Genomic DNA, 20,150 nt, shown 5'->3' on the forward strand with positions numbered 1-20,150 from the left:
GATAATGTGTTTGGCATTATGGAGAATTAAGTCTATGTGGGCACCCCTATTGTTGGTTGCACCCTTTGGAATATGCTTCCTGAAAATAGGCCTCCTACCTCACTCCCAGTACGGCATAGGACCGAGAGGGCTCCCAAAAGCTGAACAAGTTTGTACTAGGCGCTGTCTCTGCTTCTTGGGTGTGAAACTTTCGGATTTGTTTGACCCGCCTACATTTTAGAGGGAGATCAGCAGACGATGTAGTGACAAGGATGTAGAAGAACTGCAAGTGTGCAAGAAATGCAGGTTACCATTAGTTCCACCAACCTTTTGTGTGGGTCATACACTGATATTTGCCAGGGTAGTTGATGCCCTTTGTCCTACTACCATGCCAAGTACCTTCCTAGATGTCCTAAAGCTAGATTGTGTGCACACATTCTCAGTCTTAGTCAGCTACAGGAGTGGTTCTTAACCTTTTACTCCTGTGGACCTCCACTGAATTAGTACTGGAAGCCAGTGACCCCCGCCTAAGAAATTTCTACTATTTGAACCTAAAATCAATACAGAAAAATACACAAACCACTACACATGTATACAAATGATGAAATATTTTATTTAATTCATAAACAAAAAAATGTGAAAGATGTACATTTTATTGAGGTTGGAGCGATCTAAATTTAATTTTATTTCTGGAAAAACAATATTCTGATTTCTAGCATATCACTGTCTTTTTGCTCCTAATAAATGCTTTTGTTATGTCGGAGTGTACCAGTGCTGCTTTAATTGAGGCCACTAGTCGTGCATACTAGATTCCTTTTAATGTACTTGCTCTGCTCTCACAAATCAAGATAAGGATACCAACTTAATTTTTAGCTTCCAATTTCAAATTCGTTCACATTACAGAGCACTTTGAGTCTGCTTGACAGACCCACAGGGGTCTGTGGACCACAGGTGAAGAACCACTGTGCTAAAGAGGAGGCAGGAAAAAGCGTCCCAGCTTGTGACCCATAGACTAATGCTCATTGAAAGTTAACCAATCCAGCTGGCGTGGGAGCCACCATTTGGAATCTTGCAGGGATTATGTGACCAGTTAGCTAATGGATCTGCGTAAGAGAAACAATCCAGAGACTTGGTCATGTTTTGACCTCTCTTATCCTGTGTGCTAAACAAGATGCTGTCTGTAGGGCTTGTGGTCTTTTTAGCCAGAATGATTGATTGTGAGATCCTTGATCATATCTAGTGGGCTTGATAGGGTTTAACTTTTCCAACAGAAATCTCTTAAGTTTCACCCTGTGCAAGTGCAGCCTGTACTCTGTAGCTTCTCAAATAAATAAACATTTACCACACTGATCTGTGATCAATGAGAGAGGAGAAGTAATGTAGTTCGTGAGTTATTTAAAACACTATTGGTAGCACTTGATAATTTTAGATTATACAGGGCATGATATGGTGATCTCTGCACACACTGGTGCTTGACCTCACTAGACCTTTCCAGTTAACGCCCACAAGTTATTCAATTCTGTGCCATATCCTACTGCAGACCAAGATCTTTGCCATACTCTGCACTCATTCCAACCAAGGGACTTGTCAAGACAGGGACTGTACAGGACATACCCTGATCAAAAGATTGAAAACTCGTGGCAAATCATGTTTTGTGGCATAGACTAAATGGACGTCTATGTAAGCACCCATCATGCAATCCTCTTATTGCATGATGTATTTTTGAAACTCTGAATAATTGCACATTTTAATTCCCAAATTCAGTAATTCTAGATACATATTAAGAGTTTCATTTCATCCTTTTGTGGTGTTTGAAATGGAGAGATACCTTCCCTGTTCCAGGGAACAGCAATAGTTGACCCATCTAGTTAGTGCGCCTCCCTAGGAAATCTCAAAGACCCTTTACATTGTATTTGTGGCTGTGGTCTTCTTGCATGAGCCTTCCAATAGCTGTTCACCTCCCTCGATCCCTTTTGCTAATACCTTCCGTTTAGGATTCTTGCCTTCCCCATCCTCTCCGTTGGCACTACTTTTTGGATTTAGAAATCTGTTGCTGATTTTATTTATTTTCCCCTGTCATCCCCCTCCCCACCTTTGAAATTGGTAATGCTAGGGGGTTTCTTAGGTGTGCCCTTTAAGGCTTCAAGCAACTGCTGGGTGTCGCTATAGTACTTATAACAGTTGTCCTCAGAATTTGTTATGAGTTTGTACAGTGATCACAAAGAATCTTGTTTACTTGTCACTTCAAAGCATTTTACATTTCAACTACCAACATCTTTTTACGCTCGACATACAGTGGCCCCAGCACCATTTATGATGAGCATAATGTATTTTGTATGCACACTAAGGAGTGTTTGTTCACTCATTGATGCTTTGGGTCAGGAATCTTCAGCCATTTATTACTCCATATTAGTCGCACCATGGATCTGCCCACAGGAGTATTTGTTTCTTATATATATTTATTTTCAGCCAGCCCTCTTTATCCATTGGTCTATAGTTTTTCCATTCACATTTGTCTACCGACTACCAGCATACATCATTGACCAGTGGGTCAGCCCGTTGTAGCCTTTGGAAAACTTCTCTGCAAGTGACAGCATTCTGCCTTTTCACAAGATGCTCATCTTCAAACAAAATAGTTGCCTTCATTGACCAGACTGCCATGGCAATGCATGCTTTTTGAGACAAAATGTATGCTTTTAGTCTTTATATATAAGCGTACATGCTTTTGTAAAAAAAAAAAATGCATGCCTTTCCATGGCAGTCTGATCAATGAAGGGAACTACTGGCCAGAGATGTTTGCTAGTAGTTGGTAGAAGAGAAATTTGAACGGCGCAACTATTCACTAGGGCCTAGCAGCTCCCCCAACAATAATGTTTTACCATAACAAAGCAAGCACTGACCACGCCAGAACACTTGTCCAGCACATGACCTATATGCTTTGCCAGTGCTTGCTAAAGTAATTGCACTGCTGTAGGCATTTTCTTTATTGCTTTTGTCGACCCTTTGGGTGATTTCAAACTTACTGACTACTGTTACTTGTTATCCTTTGGTGTTCTAGTTTGGTTTGACTTTTGAATGCCATTTTCCTTGTGCTTTGAAATTTGAAAATGGCGCTTGCTGAACAGGAATTATCTTATTGTCTGGCGCCATTTAAGTAGACTTGGCCCGTGTAAATGGGAATAGCTGCAGTCGTTAATACAGGTCGAGTCATCAAGTCATTTTTTTATTTTTAGTTGCAGTTGCAAATACCTATGCATGTATTGGTCTGGACAAAATTGAAGAGAAACTACCGATTCTTCATCAGCCTTCTGACCAGGTAATGTATTTACAGAGGTAGCAATGGTGGTGGATGAAGACTTAATGATGGGACTATTGCAGTGTGTTGTAAATAACCTGGCACGAAGAAGCAAGACTGTCAGTTGGGTGTTTGAGACATGGATTAAAATTCGGAATTAAATACATTTGTTATAACGTTTCTTGGATGTCTTTCTTTGGTATAAAATGTTTTATACATGACGGAGTAATTTTGCCAAGCGATCTTTGTGTCTTGAAACCTTGGTTTTCTATCCCATTTTGTTACATGTTTCCAATACCTATGAAAACCGATTGCTACATCTGGAATCTATTATTTACTAATGGCATTCAACGTATAAAATATTTGTTGGTAAAGTATTCATTCTAGAGATTATTTATTTCCCTTTCATTTCAACAGTTCGTTTCCAAAGCATCCGATATTGTGGTTGGTGCCAAAGATGTCTTGTCCAGCACAGTAACCGGCGCCAAAGATACTGTGGCTCATAAAATCACTGGAGTGGTTGTCAAGACCAAAGAAGCTGTGCATGGGAGCGTGAAAATGACAAAGGCTGCCGTGAATGGTAGCATTAGCACTGTGCTGGGAAGTCACGTTGTTCAAATTATGAACAGTGGTGTAGATACAGCACTGACCAAGTCTGAGACTCTAATTGACCAGTATCTTCCATTAACAGAGGAAGAGTTGGGTAAGTACCCCTGATGCTGCTATTAACTGCCACAAAAAACAATATGTATTTTTTCTTACCTTTCCTTTACGAGAAGTGTCCACTTAAGCTTCCAGACGAATATGAATACCTACTATGGGTTTGTAGGAGGTTAAATGTGCATTTTAGATAGTGTTGAAGGATAACTACTCCCTCTAATTTCTTCCTAAAAGGAGATGTTGAAAAAGGTTTCGAAGACTTATCTTCTTTGAGTTTTAAGATCATCTGTTGGTGGCAAGGGGAGTTGTATTTTTATACCAGTGCAAAAGTTGAGGTAGTGGTGATACAGTGGATGGTTTCTAAACATCTGGATTTGTTTTGTTTACCAGAATATACAAATAATGAAGAATTTCATGCGATGACTCAAAAGCCAAATTGCTATGTTAGACTGGGGTCCCTGTCTACTAAAGTTCGCAAGCGTGCATATCAGCAAGCCTTAAACCGTGTTAGGCATGCAAAATCCAGGAGTCAGGAAGCCATATCTCAACTCCACCATACTGTTGATCTGGTGAGTACCACTGTTTAATGAATACTTAAAATCTAGATCAGCACATCAGATAATGCAAATGTATTTTCCCGCTGGTTCATCTGCCCTTTGTACCAATATTCCTGGTGCGGTATACTTTTTCATCTTAACAGCTCTCTCGCTTTTAATGCCATCTTAACACCCACTTATATAAGTGCTATTGGGTTGCATGTTACATGCATCATGCATGACTTGGTGCTAGTCATCGCATCCTGAGCTTCACAGTCCTATACCAATAGTCGGACCTTAAGAGGTGTCCTAGGTGTGTCAGAGGAGATCCCAGCCTGGCCAGACTCCATAAGAAAATAAAGCAGGGTGTGCCCAGCATTAATCCAAATGGCTAGATCTGTGCTAGATCTTCAGGATAAGTGTGATTGGCCTGTCGTTGTGTGACTGCCGTTCACTGACCAATCATTACATTTCGGGAAAAGTTACATTTGGACTAAACTTTGGAAGGACCATTTCATACAAGGTTCGCAGTGCAAATGGAAACGGCTGTGCTTTGTAGTTCCGCACTCTTTAGAAGATGTGTGTACAGTGCATTTGTTGGCATTGTCCTGCAGTTCTCACTTTTCCCTGTTTGATTTTATGGCTTCTGATTTGGTTGGTTGCCTGTTGGCCCTTATGTTTCCGTGCCACTTTGCATGTTTATGCATGAAGGAAAATAAATTATCGACTCAAACTGAAGCAGAGTCGAAGCTGTCCGCTCAGACAGTTTGAAGAACCTCCTGGGCATGCTGCTTGGCTCACACAGCTTATTTGCCCAGTCTATTTCTGCAAATCTTCTCCTGGAAGGCAACAAGAATGTCCTTCCGGAGGTAAAGATATTTGTTATATTTTACACTTTTATGAACTTATCTGAATTATTTTGTAGGCTTTATCTTTAATGCTTCAGCCCTAGTCGTGTTTAGGTACACATTTATGTAGAAGGCAGTCCCAATGAAATCTGATACAAGGAGACACTACCAAGAGATGACCAGGAGAGAGTATATGATCTGTCAAAGAGAGGGACCGGAGTCTTAGATGTCCCCTAACAGCAGGCCAGTGGTGTCGGCCACAAAGATTCATATATGGATACCACAAGCACCGAAAGGAGCCTGACCTTGCCAGAAAAGGCACATGGAACGAAGGTGAGATACACATGGAAAAGAGTACTGGAATAATTTGAAGGAGCTTTTGAAAACACTTGCCCACAAAATAGACATTCTATAGACCTAAAGCAGGCTGCACCTAGGACCACGTCTTCTAAAACAAATTCAAATATTGTAGTTCCATGGAATAGCACACAATACTGAAAGTATGCTCATCCCACGACTAGGGAAACAAGGAGAGACATCCCTGACCCTTCACGCATAAATCATAGTGGAGCCGAAAGGCTGCTAGTGCCTGCTGTCGATTCTGGTGATCCTTGAAAGAAACCAAAGGATGAGGATACGGAAAACAAAGGGTAGATGAGGGAGCAAGGTGGCTAAACAATTTAGCAGATAGACAAGCATTCATATTATCATTGAAACCGCCGAGGCCGAGATCAAGAAATTACTCTGGAAGGCATTAGCAAACAAAAAAAGAACATGGCAACACCTTTGGATCAAATGCTCACAACCCAAATTAACAACCAAAGGTACTCACCTATGTTCCAGAACGCCTATATTAAAAACATTTTTTTTTTTAAAACCCTTAAAGGTCCAGTGATATGAGGCTCTTGCATGCCTGAGTAAGAAAGTTGGGCAAAATGCAGTCTGGTGCCAGGACTTGAATTGCCCTTGGTGGGTTCAGATGGCAAAAATGACTGCATCATTCGCTGCTGTGGAATGGGGAATTTGGTAGATTACTTAATGGAGAAGTACACATTTAGAAATAATCTTCCGTGTTGGAACTCATTGAATTTCAAATACCCCGTACTCTTCCTTAATTCCTCTGCAGCTATATTCAAAGAACTGAATCTATACTAATGAGTGATGTAGCCCATCACCTTACAGTTGTTTCTTGTTGATTTGGCTTGATTGTTCTGTTTTCCCCCTTTCTTCGTTAATGTTAAAGCTGCTACTATGTTTAATGAGCTGTATGTATACAGTTGTATGAAAGGCTTATGTAGCTGAAAGTGTTAAATAAGTTGATCTTGAATATTCTTCAATGGGAATGTACTGGAATTGCATTGACTTTCCAAATCCTGACTGCTGCCATATGCTGTAAATAAATTCCATGGTTGTTTGAATTGTGATTTGTGTTGATCAGTGACCAGGTGAAAGTGTCTAAAAAAGTGGTAAACCATGCTATCAGTCTTTTGATGTAAAAAAAAAAAAGCGTGTTAATCCTGGATTGGAACTTTCATAGATTCACATGCTTGAATCAATCCCCGTAGTTGAGATGGGAGTCCCTGGTGTGTTTATATATAAAAATAGCAATGGAAAGCCATTACAAAACCAGAAACCAGGCCTAGGCCCATTTCAGTTTTGTAACATATCCACCTTTTTGTAAAAGAGACCCAAAAAAATCACCCAATCAGATTAGCCTCACCCTCTAGAACCCTCCTGAGAGAATCTCAGACCTTCAGATTTTCTACTGCACGTTGTGCTAGGGAGTCTCCACGGTTCCATTATTCTTGAGGGTTTTTCAACTGGTTTTTTCTTCAACGTCTACAGCTTCGAGTTCTTCTTTTCAACATGACTGACAAAGAGAAACAAGCATTGGCGTAGCCAATAGTCTCTCTATTGGGACCTTAGAAGTATTTAGTTATGCAGCACAATATATTTGGTGCAACAACAACCACTGTTAGACTTATAAGGTCTCAAAGGCAAGACCTATTGGCTATGTCAATGCTTGTTTATTTACTTCGCCTGCTGTTGCATTGCGGTAAATAATTATTGTCCTTACGGGGAGGAGACACAACATAGTGTTGCGAGGGCTTGGCTTGGAGCAGGATGAAGGCGCTATAGAAGCCAGACTAATGTAGGTGGGAAAGACAGATCAGCTAAAGGAGTGAGTATACGACAGCAAGAAAAGGAAGGAGAAGAATAAACTAATGCAATAGAAATCAGAGCGGCTAAGCTTAGGTTTACCATGGTGAAAACTGAGTTATTGTTCTGAGCTTGTTTGCCATGGTGAAGTCTGTTATTGTTCTGAGTTAGTTGATACAATTTACCCAACAAGCCTAAAAACAATGTTTTTCAAAATAATATAAAAAAAAAAGGTCTGGGCGATGTTACCGGAAGCAGGCTTGCAAGCAAATTGGATGGAACAACAAAGGGAAAAGTCGCAAGAAGAAAAAGTCCCCACACCATAAGACTTTTGGCGTAGTAGCTCTCCATAGCAATTTAATTCCGAAAGAGGAGAGCAGCATTTTAAAAAGGTTGCAGAAAAAAGGCTCACCCCAGCAGCCAGGCGCAGAATTTCCTCATGTTCCATGCTGCTTGCTATACAGCACGCACACTAAAAAAAAGTGCCTGCTTTTGCCTGGGGGGACCATAGAGTGCGTGCTGCTACGGGAGCACTTTAGTCGTTCCCTACTTTTGTCCTGGGGCACTGGAAAGTGCACGCTGGGTCGGAGCACAGGAATGGGCAAAATAATGCTAAAATATAAAGCGCAGCGTCCCTGAAGCAGGCGCCGCACTCTGCTTTTGTCAATGTTCAGTCTCCAGTTTTACAGGACTGCTTGTGGACTGTAAATTAGTTGCTCAAGAACTCTGATGGAAGCGTAAGGCACACCTATGCAGCCAATAGAAAAACACTAATGCCAAAATATTCCTCGGGCTAAACCAACGGGTGAATGACCATATCAGCTAGCCAATGGCTGAAGGTACGAAAGTAAAGAAGTCCCTAGCTTAGAGAACTTGACCCCAACCTTAAAAAAAAAAAAAGGGGGGGGGGGGCCGAGGATAAAAGTTAATGCACCAATTCGTCCTCATTCTATGATTCCTGGTCCTCTGTCCTCAACAAATTTATTCTCTGGCCACAGAATAGAGGCATTCTTTACAGATATATGAGTAAATTCTGGAAGACAGTACTTTGAGACCCTAATAAGGTACAGTCCGTACGCTATATAAATGCATTGAGACAATTCAGTATGTCAGTTCTGACATACTTGACTCACCAAACCTGACCTGTACAAGTACTGATTGGGAAGACTGAAGTGTAAAAAAAAAAAAAAAAAAGAAAGCCAATGTAATTAACACCTTGGCTGCTAGAGGTTTTCCCTTCCTGTGCTGCATATGCAGGATCCCCATTGTTCATGATGAGCGCAGCTCGTCATAAGCACACGACCAGTGTACTGCATGACAAGCTGAGCTCGTCATGAGCAGCGGAGGGGTTAAGAAGTCTGCTGGTAGAGTTACCGGCTGTTGCACATTTTGTTACACACTGTGAAAGTGTGGGGGGGCGCGTGGGAGTGCAATGTGTTCTGGAGGTGGGGGTTAATAAGGCAGCATACAGGCAAGCAATCTTACCTCGTTGTTTGCTTGCTAGTCCGTTTTGTACGCTGCAAGCCATTAACGCACAGCAAGCATTGTGAATCACATATATGGAAGACAAAATAGGACTGCAAGGATTTGAAAAGCGGGCGTTTTTTGTGCCTCAATATTAGTAAATAAGCGTTGTATGCGGGCGCTTAGCGTGTCGAAGGGTGGACCGGTGAGCATAACATGAATAACAAGGAGGTAGTGCATTTAAAGCTTGTGCCACCTGCTCTAAAAAGAGGCTCTACGTGTCCCTCTCAAGCACTGCATCTATTGCCTGTATCTAGATCAGAAGGCCAAAGATTGCAAGGTATGCTGTACTATTTTCACCAAAACCTTGAGGGACGTCTCCTGACCTGGATCCAGAAGCTAAGCTCCAGGAGTGAGCCATTCTCCAGTGACGATAGTGATGAGGCCTCATCAGCTTCGTCCTCGAGATCACTAAAAAGGGTGAGATCTGGCCCTTCAGAAGACTGTCCTGGGAAAGCATCTAAAAAGACCTCTCATGGGTCTGACAGGCTAAGTCCAAGCAAATCTCCTCACCGAGGTGTAAAGGAGAGGGAAGGACTTAAAACGGAGACTGCAGTGAGAAATTCGAGCTCTGTACCACCATCTTCTCCTCCTGAAGGAAGGAAATCCTTCAAAAAACCCTCTTCTGTTCCTTCCGAGAGAAAACAAGCTAAAAACGTCCCACCGTCGACTAAGATGTAAACGACACCGTCGACAAAGTCATAGTCGACGTGCAGTGAAAAGGTACAATCTCCTCAGTCTGCTCTGGCGACTGGATCGTTGCAGAGATTCCTTGCCTTCAACGACCACGCAACATCCATCGTCGACGGCGAATACTGGGTCAGCAGTGACGACGAAGATTTAGATGGCGAGAATGACCAAAGCAAGGTGACAGACTTAATGGGTAGCACTATCTTTATATCTTTGCTGCTGTATAAGGGTGATTGTGCAGAAAAGTCCGGCACCGGTCACCTTTTGGTGCCACTGGTTACAGATTTCCAAAGTACTTTAAGCAATAGGAGGTGCACCAAACACAAAACACGATGTCGTTGTAATTTATTGTAATCTCTTCTTTCATTTCAAAATAGTTCTTAAAAACAGTCAACTCGTTTTGTTCCCCAAAGATAGAACCTTTTGGAACATCAGGCTGTAACAAATAACATAAAACACCTATAAGTGACAAAGACTGACGAACATAACTTAGAACTTAGAATTTCAACATTACATATTTTTCATAGATGACCTCTAATCCGAACATAAAAAAACACTAGTTTAACAAATATTTTTCTTTTTTATATAGGAGTAACACTATTTTTTTTATATATAACACGAGACAAAGGACTGACACATTAACAAAGTTAAAATTGTTCCTATATATGTTACATTTTATTACCATCTCTTAAAAAAATATCATAGCAAAAACATGCCAAAAACGTACCTAAGACACCAGAACAGAGATATAACAACAAACATATTGGATATGCAAAGACAATTGTTTACGGTATTTATTCTTATCGGAGCGCAAGAGGGTAGAAGGCCAGTACAGAAGTCAGAAGATGTGGTAGATCAGAACGTTATAGAAACCCTCAGTGATATGGATATCAGTAGGTAGAAGATTCCTCACCTTATATGGTCAAATATGAGATTGCAATATGATAAAAAAAATAGTAAATGTTCTGATTTTAGAGGAGCTCCACAGTTAAACTGGCAATGATTAATACATAAACAAACAATAATGGATGTTAAGGTTCCACAAATGGTAGACCACAGTAGATATGAAAGAATAATATAGTGCCACAATATACGGCAAGAATGATGACGATGGCCGTGGTGATGACGGCGACTGCAACGGCATCGACTGTAATGACGACTGTATCTGGGACGGCATAGTCGATGGCAACATCTACATTGTCTATGATACTGTCGATTACCTCGTCGACGAGAGAGAGAATTTCTGGGGAAATTATCAGGAAGCGTCATAACTCCTGAGCTCACTTCACCCAGCAAAGTGACACCTTTGCTACCTATTCACCTCCTAGAGGAAGAAGATTTGGATGAGGAAAGTCAATTTGATTATGCACATAGCCCTTCAGAACTGCACGTTAAGTGCCAAGATCTGGACTCTGAAGACGGATATGGTGAAGAACAGGACTATGATCCTCTCCAGGACTGCCATAGAGGGTATCAGGAGGAGATGGTCTGTATGCCATCCTCCTTGATTTCAGACTTGAAGTTCATGCTCTCCAACTATAAACTGAGATTTCCAACATCCTCTTTGGCTCAGGAACCTTTCTCAGTTCCCGCTGGTCCACCTGCGTGGCCTCCCACCCCTCTGCTGCTACCACCGCCACTGCAATTGATAGTGGATCCACCACCAGCTGCTCCTTTTATCCAGGATGATGCCTCGGATGACGACCAGGGAGATATAGATCTCCCGGAACCACATAGAGAGTGGGATTATTATATTACTCCTATTCCGGCTTCCCCTTCACCGGTTCCAGTAGTCTCCTCCTGGGGACATAGGAGGTTCCCGCAATCTGCTAGAAAGGGTAGCCAAAAGGTTTGATCTGCCTATGCCTTCTGTCCAGTCTGAGTGCTTCTTATGACTTTAAGGAACCCTTTAAGAAGTCTGTTCCCATTGTCAATCATGTATGGGAACAGGGGCTGAAAGTCATGAAGACCCCAGCCACGGTGGTCCCGGTGCTTCCTCGGCTGTAGAAGAAATATAAAGCCCTGAAGTATAGCCTGGCTCAGCTGGTGAGTCAGCCAAAACCGGACTCCTTTATCTCACAGGCAGCGCAGAGGAAGTAAAAATATCCAGCAGCTCCTCTAACACCTCTGGATAAAGAAGGCAGACACTTGGACAATGCTGGCAAGAGGTTTTCATCTATGTCAAGCCTGCTCGTCAAAGCGGCTAACGCTTTAGCCATTTTGGGGTGCTACGACTGACCGATGTGGTGTGATCTCTCTCCCTACCTAGACCAACTGCCTGAAGACAGCAAGGCCGAAGCCAGAAAGATCTTCCAGGAAGGAGAGAGGGCCTCCTCTGAGGTGATTGATTGCGCAATGGATATTACAACAACTGTGTTCCGTGCCCTGGCTGGGGCATCAGTCCTTCGTCGCCAGGGATGGCTTCGAGCAAACTCTATTAGACCTGAGGTTCAGAACAACATTTTGAACCTTCCATTCGATGGCGAGGTGCTCTTTGGTAAGCACATAGATGATGTGCTCCAAGATATTAAGAAAGACACTGCAAGTTTTTATTGATGCTTCAATACCGCAAGGTCCCTTTTTGGGGAGCAAGGGGTAGAGGTCTCCTTTCATACAGAGGAGGTTACCAGCAATATCGGTACACCTCCTATACACCTGCCTTGCAGTCTTACTGTACACAATACAACCAGCAGCAGGATCAGTCCACAACATATTTGAAATCGGCACCCAGAGGAAACTCAGGACGTCAGAACAAGGATTCCACATGGCGTCAACAGCGGCTTGCAGGCTCTGACTACTGTTCCTCCCCCTCATCAAACACCTGAGGGGGGCAGGATTTCCCTATACTTCCAAAATTGGCAGCAGATAACCTCTGATTGTTGGGTGCTCAATATAATCCAATTCAGCCACACATTGGAATATCCTCCTCCAATCAAATCCCCCTCGCTCCAGCTTAACAAAACCTCTTTGTCTCCTGCCCCTAGAAGTCCAACAAATGCTGCAGAAAGGGGCAATAGAACTGATCCTTTTCTCCCAAAGAGGAGAGATTTTCTACTCCTGGTTCTTTCTAGTTCGAAAGACTGTCAAAGTGGCGCCCAATTCTGGATCTGAGGGAGCTCAATACCCATCTCAAACAGTCTTTTTGAATTATCTCCTTGCAGGACATACTTCGATTTTTAAATTAAGGAGATTTCATGGCCACCATGGACTTGGACGCATATTTTCATGTACCCATCCATCCATCGCACAGGTAGTTCCTTCCCTTTACAGTAAGCCACTTTCAGTTCAAGGTCCTCCTCTTCGTCTTCAGATGGGTACCAAGGATCTTTACAAAGATGCTAGCTCCAGTAGCGGCGTTCCTAAGAAAACAGCAGCACTAGGTTTACCCCAGCTGGACGACTGTTTGCTACAGGCTCCTACCAAGGCGGCAACCGAGGATTCGGTGGTAGCTTGTACAACACTGTTCAAGAGTCTGGGTCTTACCCTCAACAGAGCAAAGTCAAATTTGTGCCCATCCAAAAACGCAAAATTCCTGGGAGCCATATTGGACACGTCCCTAAACCAGGCATATCCTTCACAGGAAAGACAAGCCAAACTGATGTTGATGGCCCATCTACTTCTAAAAAGGTCACTTTCAGTTCGCCTCTACAAGTCTTCTGGCGTCCCTATCCTGCATTACTCCAAGTCCTCAATGCAGGCTACTTATGCATCCTTTTTAGGAGCCACTGGACTTACAATGGCGTTGAGTGGAAGGATCTTTCGAGGACATGATCAAGATCACTGTGCCAATGAAAGAAGCCGCTTCATGGTGGATTTACGAGGAGAACATTTCCCAGGGTCTCCTTCATAGTCACCCCAGCTCCTCAGATAATTGCAACAGATGCATCTCGGAGGGCTGGCGAGCTGTCTTGCAGGTCCTCCAAATAAGTGGTCGATGGCTGCATCATCTTCGTTTTTTCACATCAGTCTGCTGGAACTCAGAGCGATTCGCCTGGCCGTACAAGCTTTTCTTCCAAGAATAAAGGATTCATCTTTTCTAATAGGAACAGACAATACTACGGCCATGCATTATATCAACAAGCAAGACGGCACAAGATCTTGCCTGCTGTCTGCGGAAGCTCAAGTTGTCTGGGAATGGGCGATCTTACATGGGATCTCGCTGAAGGCGGAGCATCTCCCAGGGAATCAACTAGACAGCAGGCTAAAGTCAGTCAGCCACCAGTGGGAGCTGGACCAGAAGGCACTGAAGGAAATTGTGCGTCTATGGGGCGTGGCTCCTGAGCACAGTTTCTTGACTTAAAGCAGAAACATGCTTTCTCAGGCTCGTGCTCAAAGTACAAACGAAACCTACCGGATGAAGTGGAAGAGGTTTTGTCACTGGGGCAGAGAATCAGTTCACCCTTTCTCTTCTAAGACACATGAAATCCCACCTTGCATCCTTTCCTTGGCAAAGGCTGGCCTGGCGAACTCCTCTATTAAAGTTCATCTCGCGGCCATCTCTCACTTCAGAAGGACACCTTCAGGCCCTTTGTTCTGGTCAGCAAGGATTATTAAGCAATTTATAAAAGGGCTTTTTCGAGCTTTCCCTCCAGTGAAGCCTCCTCCACCACTCTGGCACCTTTTTAATGTGGTCCTGACTCAGCTCATGAAAAATTCCTTTGAACCTATACATTAATTGGACCTAAAATTCCTGTCCTGCAAGATAGCCCTTATTGCTTTGACGTCAGCTAGAAGAGTTAGTGAATTGTAGCCTCTCACTATCCAGGAGCCTTTTGTTCAGTTTAAGAATGAGACGGTAGTACTTCATACCAACCCGAAGTTCATCCCGAAGGTGCCTTCGGACTTTCACTTAAAGGAACCTATGGTCCTTAAAACTTTTTCCCCTCAACCTAAGACTCCGGCTGAGAGACCACTTCACTCACTTGACATTCAGCGTTGCCTGAAGTTCTATCTCCAAAGAACTAAAGATTTCTGGAAGTCACCTTAGCTCTTTGTGGCTTACAGCGCTCCTCGTACAGGTTTTCCCCTTTCCTAGCAGGGGATTGCACGTTGGTTTTCCAGCTCTATCCAATATTGTCATCAATTAGCTGGGAAGTCCCTCCAGGGAAAGGTCTGTGCTCCCTCCACAAGGGCAATCTCTTCCGCTACAGACCTCTTCGCTGGGGTACCTATCCGGGACATCTGCAGAGCAGCGACCTGGAAGAGTATCCATACATTCACCAGACATTACTGCTTGGATTCTTCGACACGCAGCGATGCTGCAGTGGGCCAAGTAGTCCTGAGGACGAACCGGTTTCAGTATTCGGTGAGCTTTCCCTCTCATCCCTCTCCCATTCTTTGAAACATTCATAGATTCACATGCGACCCACCCTCCTCCCCTGGGAAAGCTTGACCTTCTGCATCTCTATGGTTACCCTGTGGCACTACGGCTACGAAAATCTGAAGGTCTGAGGTTCTCTCAGGAGGGTTATAGAGGGTGAGGCTAATGTGATTGATTGGTTTATTTTTTTGGGTCTCTTTTAGAAAAAGAGGTGGATATGTTACAAAACTGGAATGGGCTTAGGTCTGGTTTCTGGTTCATAATGGCTTTGCGTTTATATATATATATATATATATATATATATATATATATATATATATATATATATATACAACAGCAATTTTTCATCACAAACCACCGGCAAGGCAGCTGAATAGAAAAACCACGCGAGTCCCAATCTTCATTTGGCAATGTTTAATGGAAAGGCAAGTTCATCAAATCTGACGCGTTTCGGGCGTCCGCCCTTGGTCACAGATCGTCAGGCAAGTAAAGGAACATCCCTTTTAAAGGGTCCATTGCACAAATTCAAATTACCATTTTTTTTCTTTTTGCAACACGATGTGATTAGAAGCGTTAAAACTGAGAACATACTACATATATTCGACATAGCTAGTCTGTTTTCCAAACCATCATTTGATATATGTGTATATATAGTTGAATAAAAGGAGGTATTAATGCATTATTTACATTTTGTTGCCAAAGTTTACACTGACATTTACATTTTTATAAAATTGTAAATTTTTATCGTTATTTTAGAATTCAATATCAAACAAATGTTGATAACGGCCATTTGTGGTGGCACATGATACCCGCATAAATGCGCTTGTATATACAATTGCAAAAAGACAACATAGTGTAAACACTGATCATATGTCACTGAAAAGTGCAATGCGCGTAGAAAAAGTGCAAATGCATATGTGCAAATGACGCCACCTAATCTGTGCAAATATAGCATATAAATAAATATAAATACTTATGAATGCTTTAACACCATCGGTGCTACGAGGATTCCTCCCTTGCGCTGAAGTTTTTAAAAACCCATTGTTCATGACGAGCTCAGCTCGTCATGAGTGTACGAGAGGTGTACCTCATGACGAGCTGAGCTCGTCATGAGCTTCGAAGGGGTTAAAATCATCTAGGTTGTCCAATTCATAAAACCTGATGTTTCGACATATGAACACAATGATGTGTATGTGTGTATATATATATATATATACTCCCATCTAGATGATGATGGTGTACACTTTCAGGATATCGCAGCTGGATTTGTATTCAAACAGTTATTCCAAATTGGCTTTATTTACTTGCCGTTTTATCCTGACACACTTGTTAGGATCAGTCCCCATGGACCAACATTGGAAACCTGATTAAAGCATTATCTGCTTGGAAGAATTTCAGAAGTACTTGTACATTGCCATTTCAACTTGAATTAAAAGTAGAAGAATTCACTGATGACCCCCTCCCTTTTTTAAAATTTTTTTTTTTTTTTTCACTAGTGACCCCAATATGACCTGTAGTCCTTTCTTGGTTCATTTCTGGCATTCACCCTTAAACTGTACAGGCTAGTTATATTGTCCGCTCATATGAGAGTTCCCTGGGTGAATCCCAACATTGTACCATTAAGTACCGCCACCTTTTGCACTGGACCCAGGAACCCAAAACATATTCAGATTAAAAACACTTGCATATTGAGCTATGCTTCATACGGCAGCCTTTATTGCTACCATATTCTGTTTTTCATCAGTGTGGGGTTGAAGTGCCTCCTTATTGCATTGTAAGCTAGTCTCCTTCCCACTATACTTGCGAGCCCCTTGCCCTGCACCACGTTCATTTGTAGGGTCTGGCTATGTACCGCTGTAGCTGCCTGTTATGCAGCGCTTATGCCATCTGTCAGCCCTACAGGACATTGGCATATCGTGGACAGCTTTACGCTAACACTTACTGTACCATTACCATAATATTATGACTTTCTCATTACATAAAATAGTGCCATAGTTGAACATGCACTGCCTAAGGATGCCATTGCGATGTGTACTGTGTATTAATGCACAGAACAAAACTCTTCCCTGGCTTGTAGCCTATTTATCCTACTGCTCTAACATGGTGTGATGCATAGTAAAATCGCAGTGTACCAATCAACTGGTATCTGTCCCCCAACTCTTTGCTCTGCCCTCTACTTCCTTGACTTAATCATCTTGTTTCTTCATTTTCTCAGATAATGCATAATAGTCTTCTTCACAATTCCTCCACACCACTTTAGCAGCGAGTTTCAACTGTCTCAAAACTTTCACCATGTGATGTTTATGCCGTGCCTTATGCTTAGCCGTACAAAACACTTGTGTCTCCGCTTGCTTCCTCAATCTTACATTAGTTTTCTGCCTTCAGAGTGCTAGTCCACTTAAGAGACCAACTTGCAGTTCTTCATCGACTCAATCGCCTCTTTTGTCTTTTGTCATCAATTGAACAACCGACACAACTGCTTCTGCCACAATCTCAATCTTGGGTATTGTACTTTGTCTTGTGAAACCTTAGAGGGCATTCTAATCTTGTTCTCATAAATCCTGCAAAGTTCCCCAGGTGTCTTCTGTCACAGATGAGTAAGGCGGCTAGCAATGTAACACTCTGCTCTATTGACAGTGCTTAAATTGAGCCGGTGGTTTCCGGTTCTCAGATCCAGCACTTAACTGATTTCCGCTGCTCGGCACTGAATTGTCAAAACCATTCTTACAATAGTCTACCACATGGTGGCGCTGCTAATCTAATTTAGAGATGAGCAGAACAAGGGTTGTTTAGGAATACAATATACATACAAATTGCTAATACCTACCACTCCAGCCATTTCATTAGCATTGGGGACCAGGAATAATCTGAACTGTCGCATTAACATGCAAGAGAGATGGTTAGTAGTTATTTTGGCAGCGATGGCAAGGGGGATGGGTGGTGCAAGCTGCAGGGGCCTCCTTGTCAGAGCCCTGGCACTTAAAATTTTACAAATTAAGCACGGTCTATTGAGTTATAACCTTTTAAAGCAGTGACCAATGTAATACTTTATCGCCCCTTACCCTGTACTTTTTGTATAATTTTCTCTCGTTGCATCCCTTCATTGAATCACTACCAGGCGGCCTTCAAAATTCAGCTTCTGGTATGGACCACCCCAAGAATAGCATCCGCACTATCAGCACATTACCTCAGGAAAAGAGACCGTTCTCAAGAAGAATAGTTTCATGGAACCTATTTTCCTAAAGTATAGCTGTTTTCCTTTCATCCCTTTCTTTCCAATGCATAATCGATCCCCTCTTTAAGAGTAACGACCCAAAACAATGGGAAAAACCCTTCAAATCTTTGAATATTTTATATTGTTTCACCAGTCTTTTCAACATGCTATCATTAAAAAAAAAAAAAAAAAGTGAGATGGTTGCCTAGTTGTGTTAAAGACTGAATTGGCCCTAGGGACATGTATTGCACAAGCGTGGTAACTTTTTTGTTTTCGAAAACATTCTAACCAATTATGCACTATGTTTTAGGATTTGAGATTGATGCATCTTGGCCCTACTATGCCATATGTTCCCTGGTTTGACAGAAAATTTGAAGTGCAAATATGTTAATTCAGTTAGAAATAGAGCTCATTAATCCAGTAATCTAACTCTTTAATATTTCAATTTTACTTGGAGAAAAACTTATTGTGTCTTAAATTTGATTATAAATAGATTGAGTATGCCAGGAGGAATATAAACCGTGCCAACCAGAAACTGCAAGATGCCCAGGAAAAACTCTATCGGTCTTGGTTCGAATGGAACAAAAGCATAGGCCAAAGTGATGGGGAAGTGTGTAATGGCACAGAGGTAGGTACTTTCATTTGGTACTACTTTTATTTAACAGTTTTCTATAGCGGAGTAGCTGAGAATCTGTATTGGGTCACTTTGTAGAGAACTTGGATGAATAATATAGTTGATGAGCGGTGTACACATTCAAGTTTTTTCTGTAAAAGTTAGTGCACCTGTGGCTGGTATTGTTCCTTGTCAATTGTATGCGAACACCCAAAATTATGTGCAGGTGTAATTTTCAGTTTAAAGTGGCAAGCTGTGAGTTGTGGCCTGTGCTGGTACAAATGTGTGACCATAAACAAACACCTTATTTCAGTACAAAAAGTTGAGGCATCTTGACATATGCTACTGATAACTACCTGGTTTTGTTTTTAGGATGTTGAGTCTCGCACCCTAGCTATTGCCCGTAACCTGACGAAGCATATTCAGACCACCTGTATTACATTGGTGTCCAGCATACATGGTCTGCCCCACAACATCCAGGAACAGGCTCACCACTTGAGCTCAGTGGCTGGCGATCTATACCAGAACTTCCACTTGACCTCCTCTGTCAGAGAGATGTCGGACAGTCTCATTGTAACCACTAAAGGACAACTGGACAAAATGAAGTATTCTTTGGATGATGTGATGGACTTTGTTGTCAACAATACGCCACTCAACTGGCTGGTAGGTCCCTTTTACCCTGAGTTAGGTGGGTCTCTGCATGCTGAGCTCAAATGGAACTGGGAGGACAGTTCCAGCAAGGACGCCACCACACTAGCTAAACAGCACATTGTCCTATTGCACCGTGTTATCTCTAACTGTTGAACATAATCTGCTCATGATGCTTGCCAGTAAATTTAGAAATGCATTTCACCAAAATCTAAAACATTTATTTTATAGTGCTCAAAGCTGTTTAGAGGTGATACAAGCTGTTTCATTGCCCACCTTGTTCAACTTGCTTTAGTGCTACAAAAGGGGTGTATGATGGGTTTCCTTTAACATACCATAAAGCATACCATAAAAATAATGAATGATCGGAATCCTGCACCTTTTGCCAGTGTGAATGATAGCTCCAAATCCTTTTGTCTCCAGTTTTTGGGATAGCTTTCTCTGTTATTTAAGGCAACTGTAACTCCTTTGTACATGTTCGGTATTTGTGGGGTTGTGGGTCTTTTGTTGCTCTGTATATTCCTTGTGTAGTGCTCTACCCCTATTTATGACACCTAATAACTGGTAGTTGCTTTCAGAAAGAATTTTTTTGAGCACATGTACTGAATCATAAGCTGCAAAACAGAAATGTAAAGGCTACTTTGCATTGGTTAGTATTGAAAA

General features: G+C 42.2%; 1 protein-coding gene across 2 annotated transcripts in view; it reads left to right on the forward strand.

Annotated features, from left to right (window-relative positions):
* Nucleotides 1–20,150, forward strand: part of LOC147727379 (perilipin-2-like) — a 123,120-nt gene that overhangs the window by 15,908 nt on the left and 87,062 nt on the right. For both annotated transcript variants that reach the window (XM_086961460.1, XM_086961462.1), the window contains exons 4-8: nt 3,213–3,295; nt 3,692–3,977; nt 4,325–4,503; nt 18,720–18,854; nt 19,212–19,502. In XM_086961460.1, the coding sequence (XP_086817586.1) occupies nt 3,213–3,295; nt 3,692–3,977; nt 4,325–4,503; nt 18,720–18,854; nt 19,212–19,502 (974 nt within the window). The remainder of the gene's footprint in view (nt 1–3,212; nt 3,296–3,691; nt 3,978–4,324; nt 4,504–18,719; nt 18,855–19,211; nt 19,503–20,150) is intronic.

The sequence above is a fragment of the Lissotriton vulgaris genome, chromosome 3_1 (genome assembly GCF_964263255.1).
Source record: "Lissotriton vulgaris chromosome 3_1, aLisVul1.2, whole genome shotgun sequence".
Classification (NCBI taxonomy): domain Eukaryota; kingdom Metazoa; phylum Chordata; class Amphibia; order Caudata; family Salamandridae; genus Lissotriton; species Lissotriton vulgaris.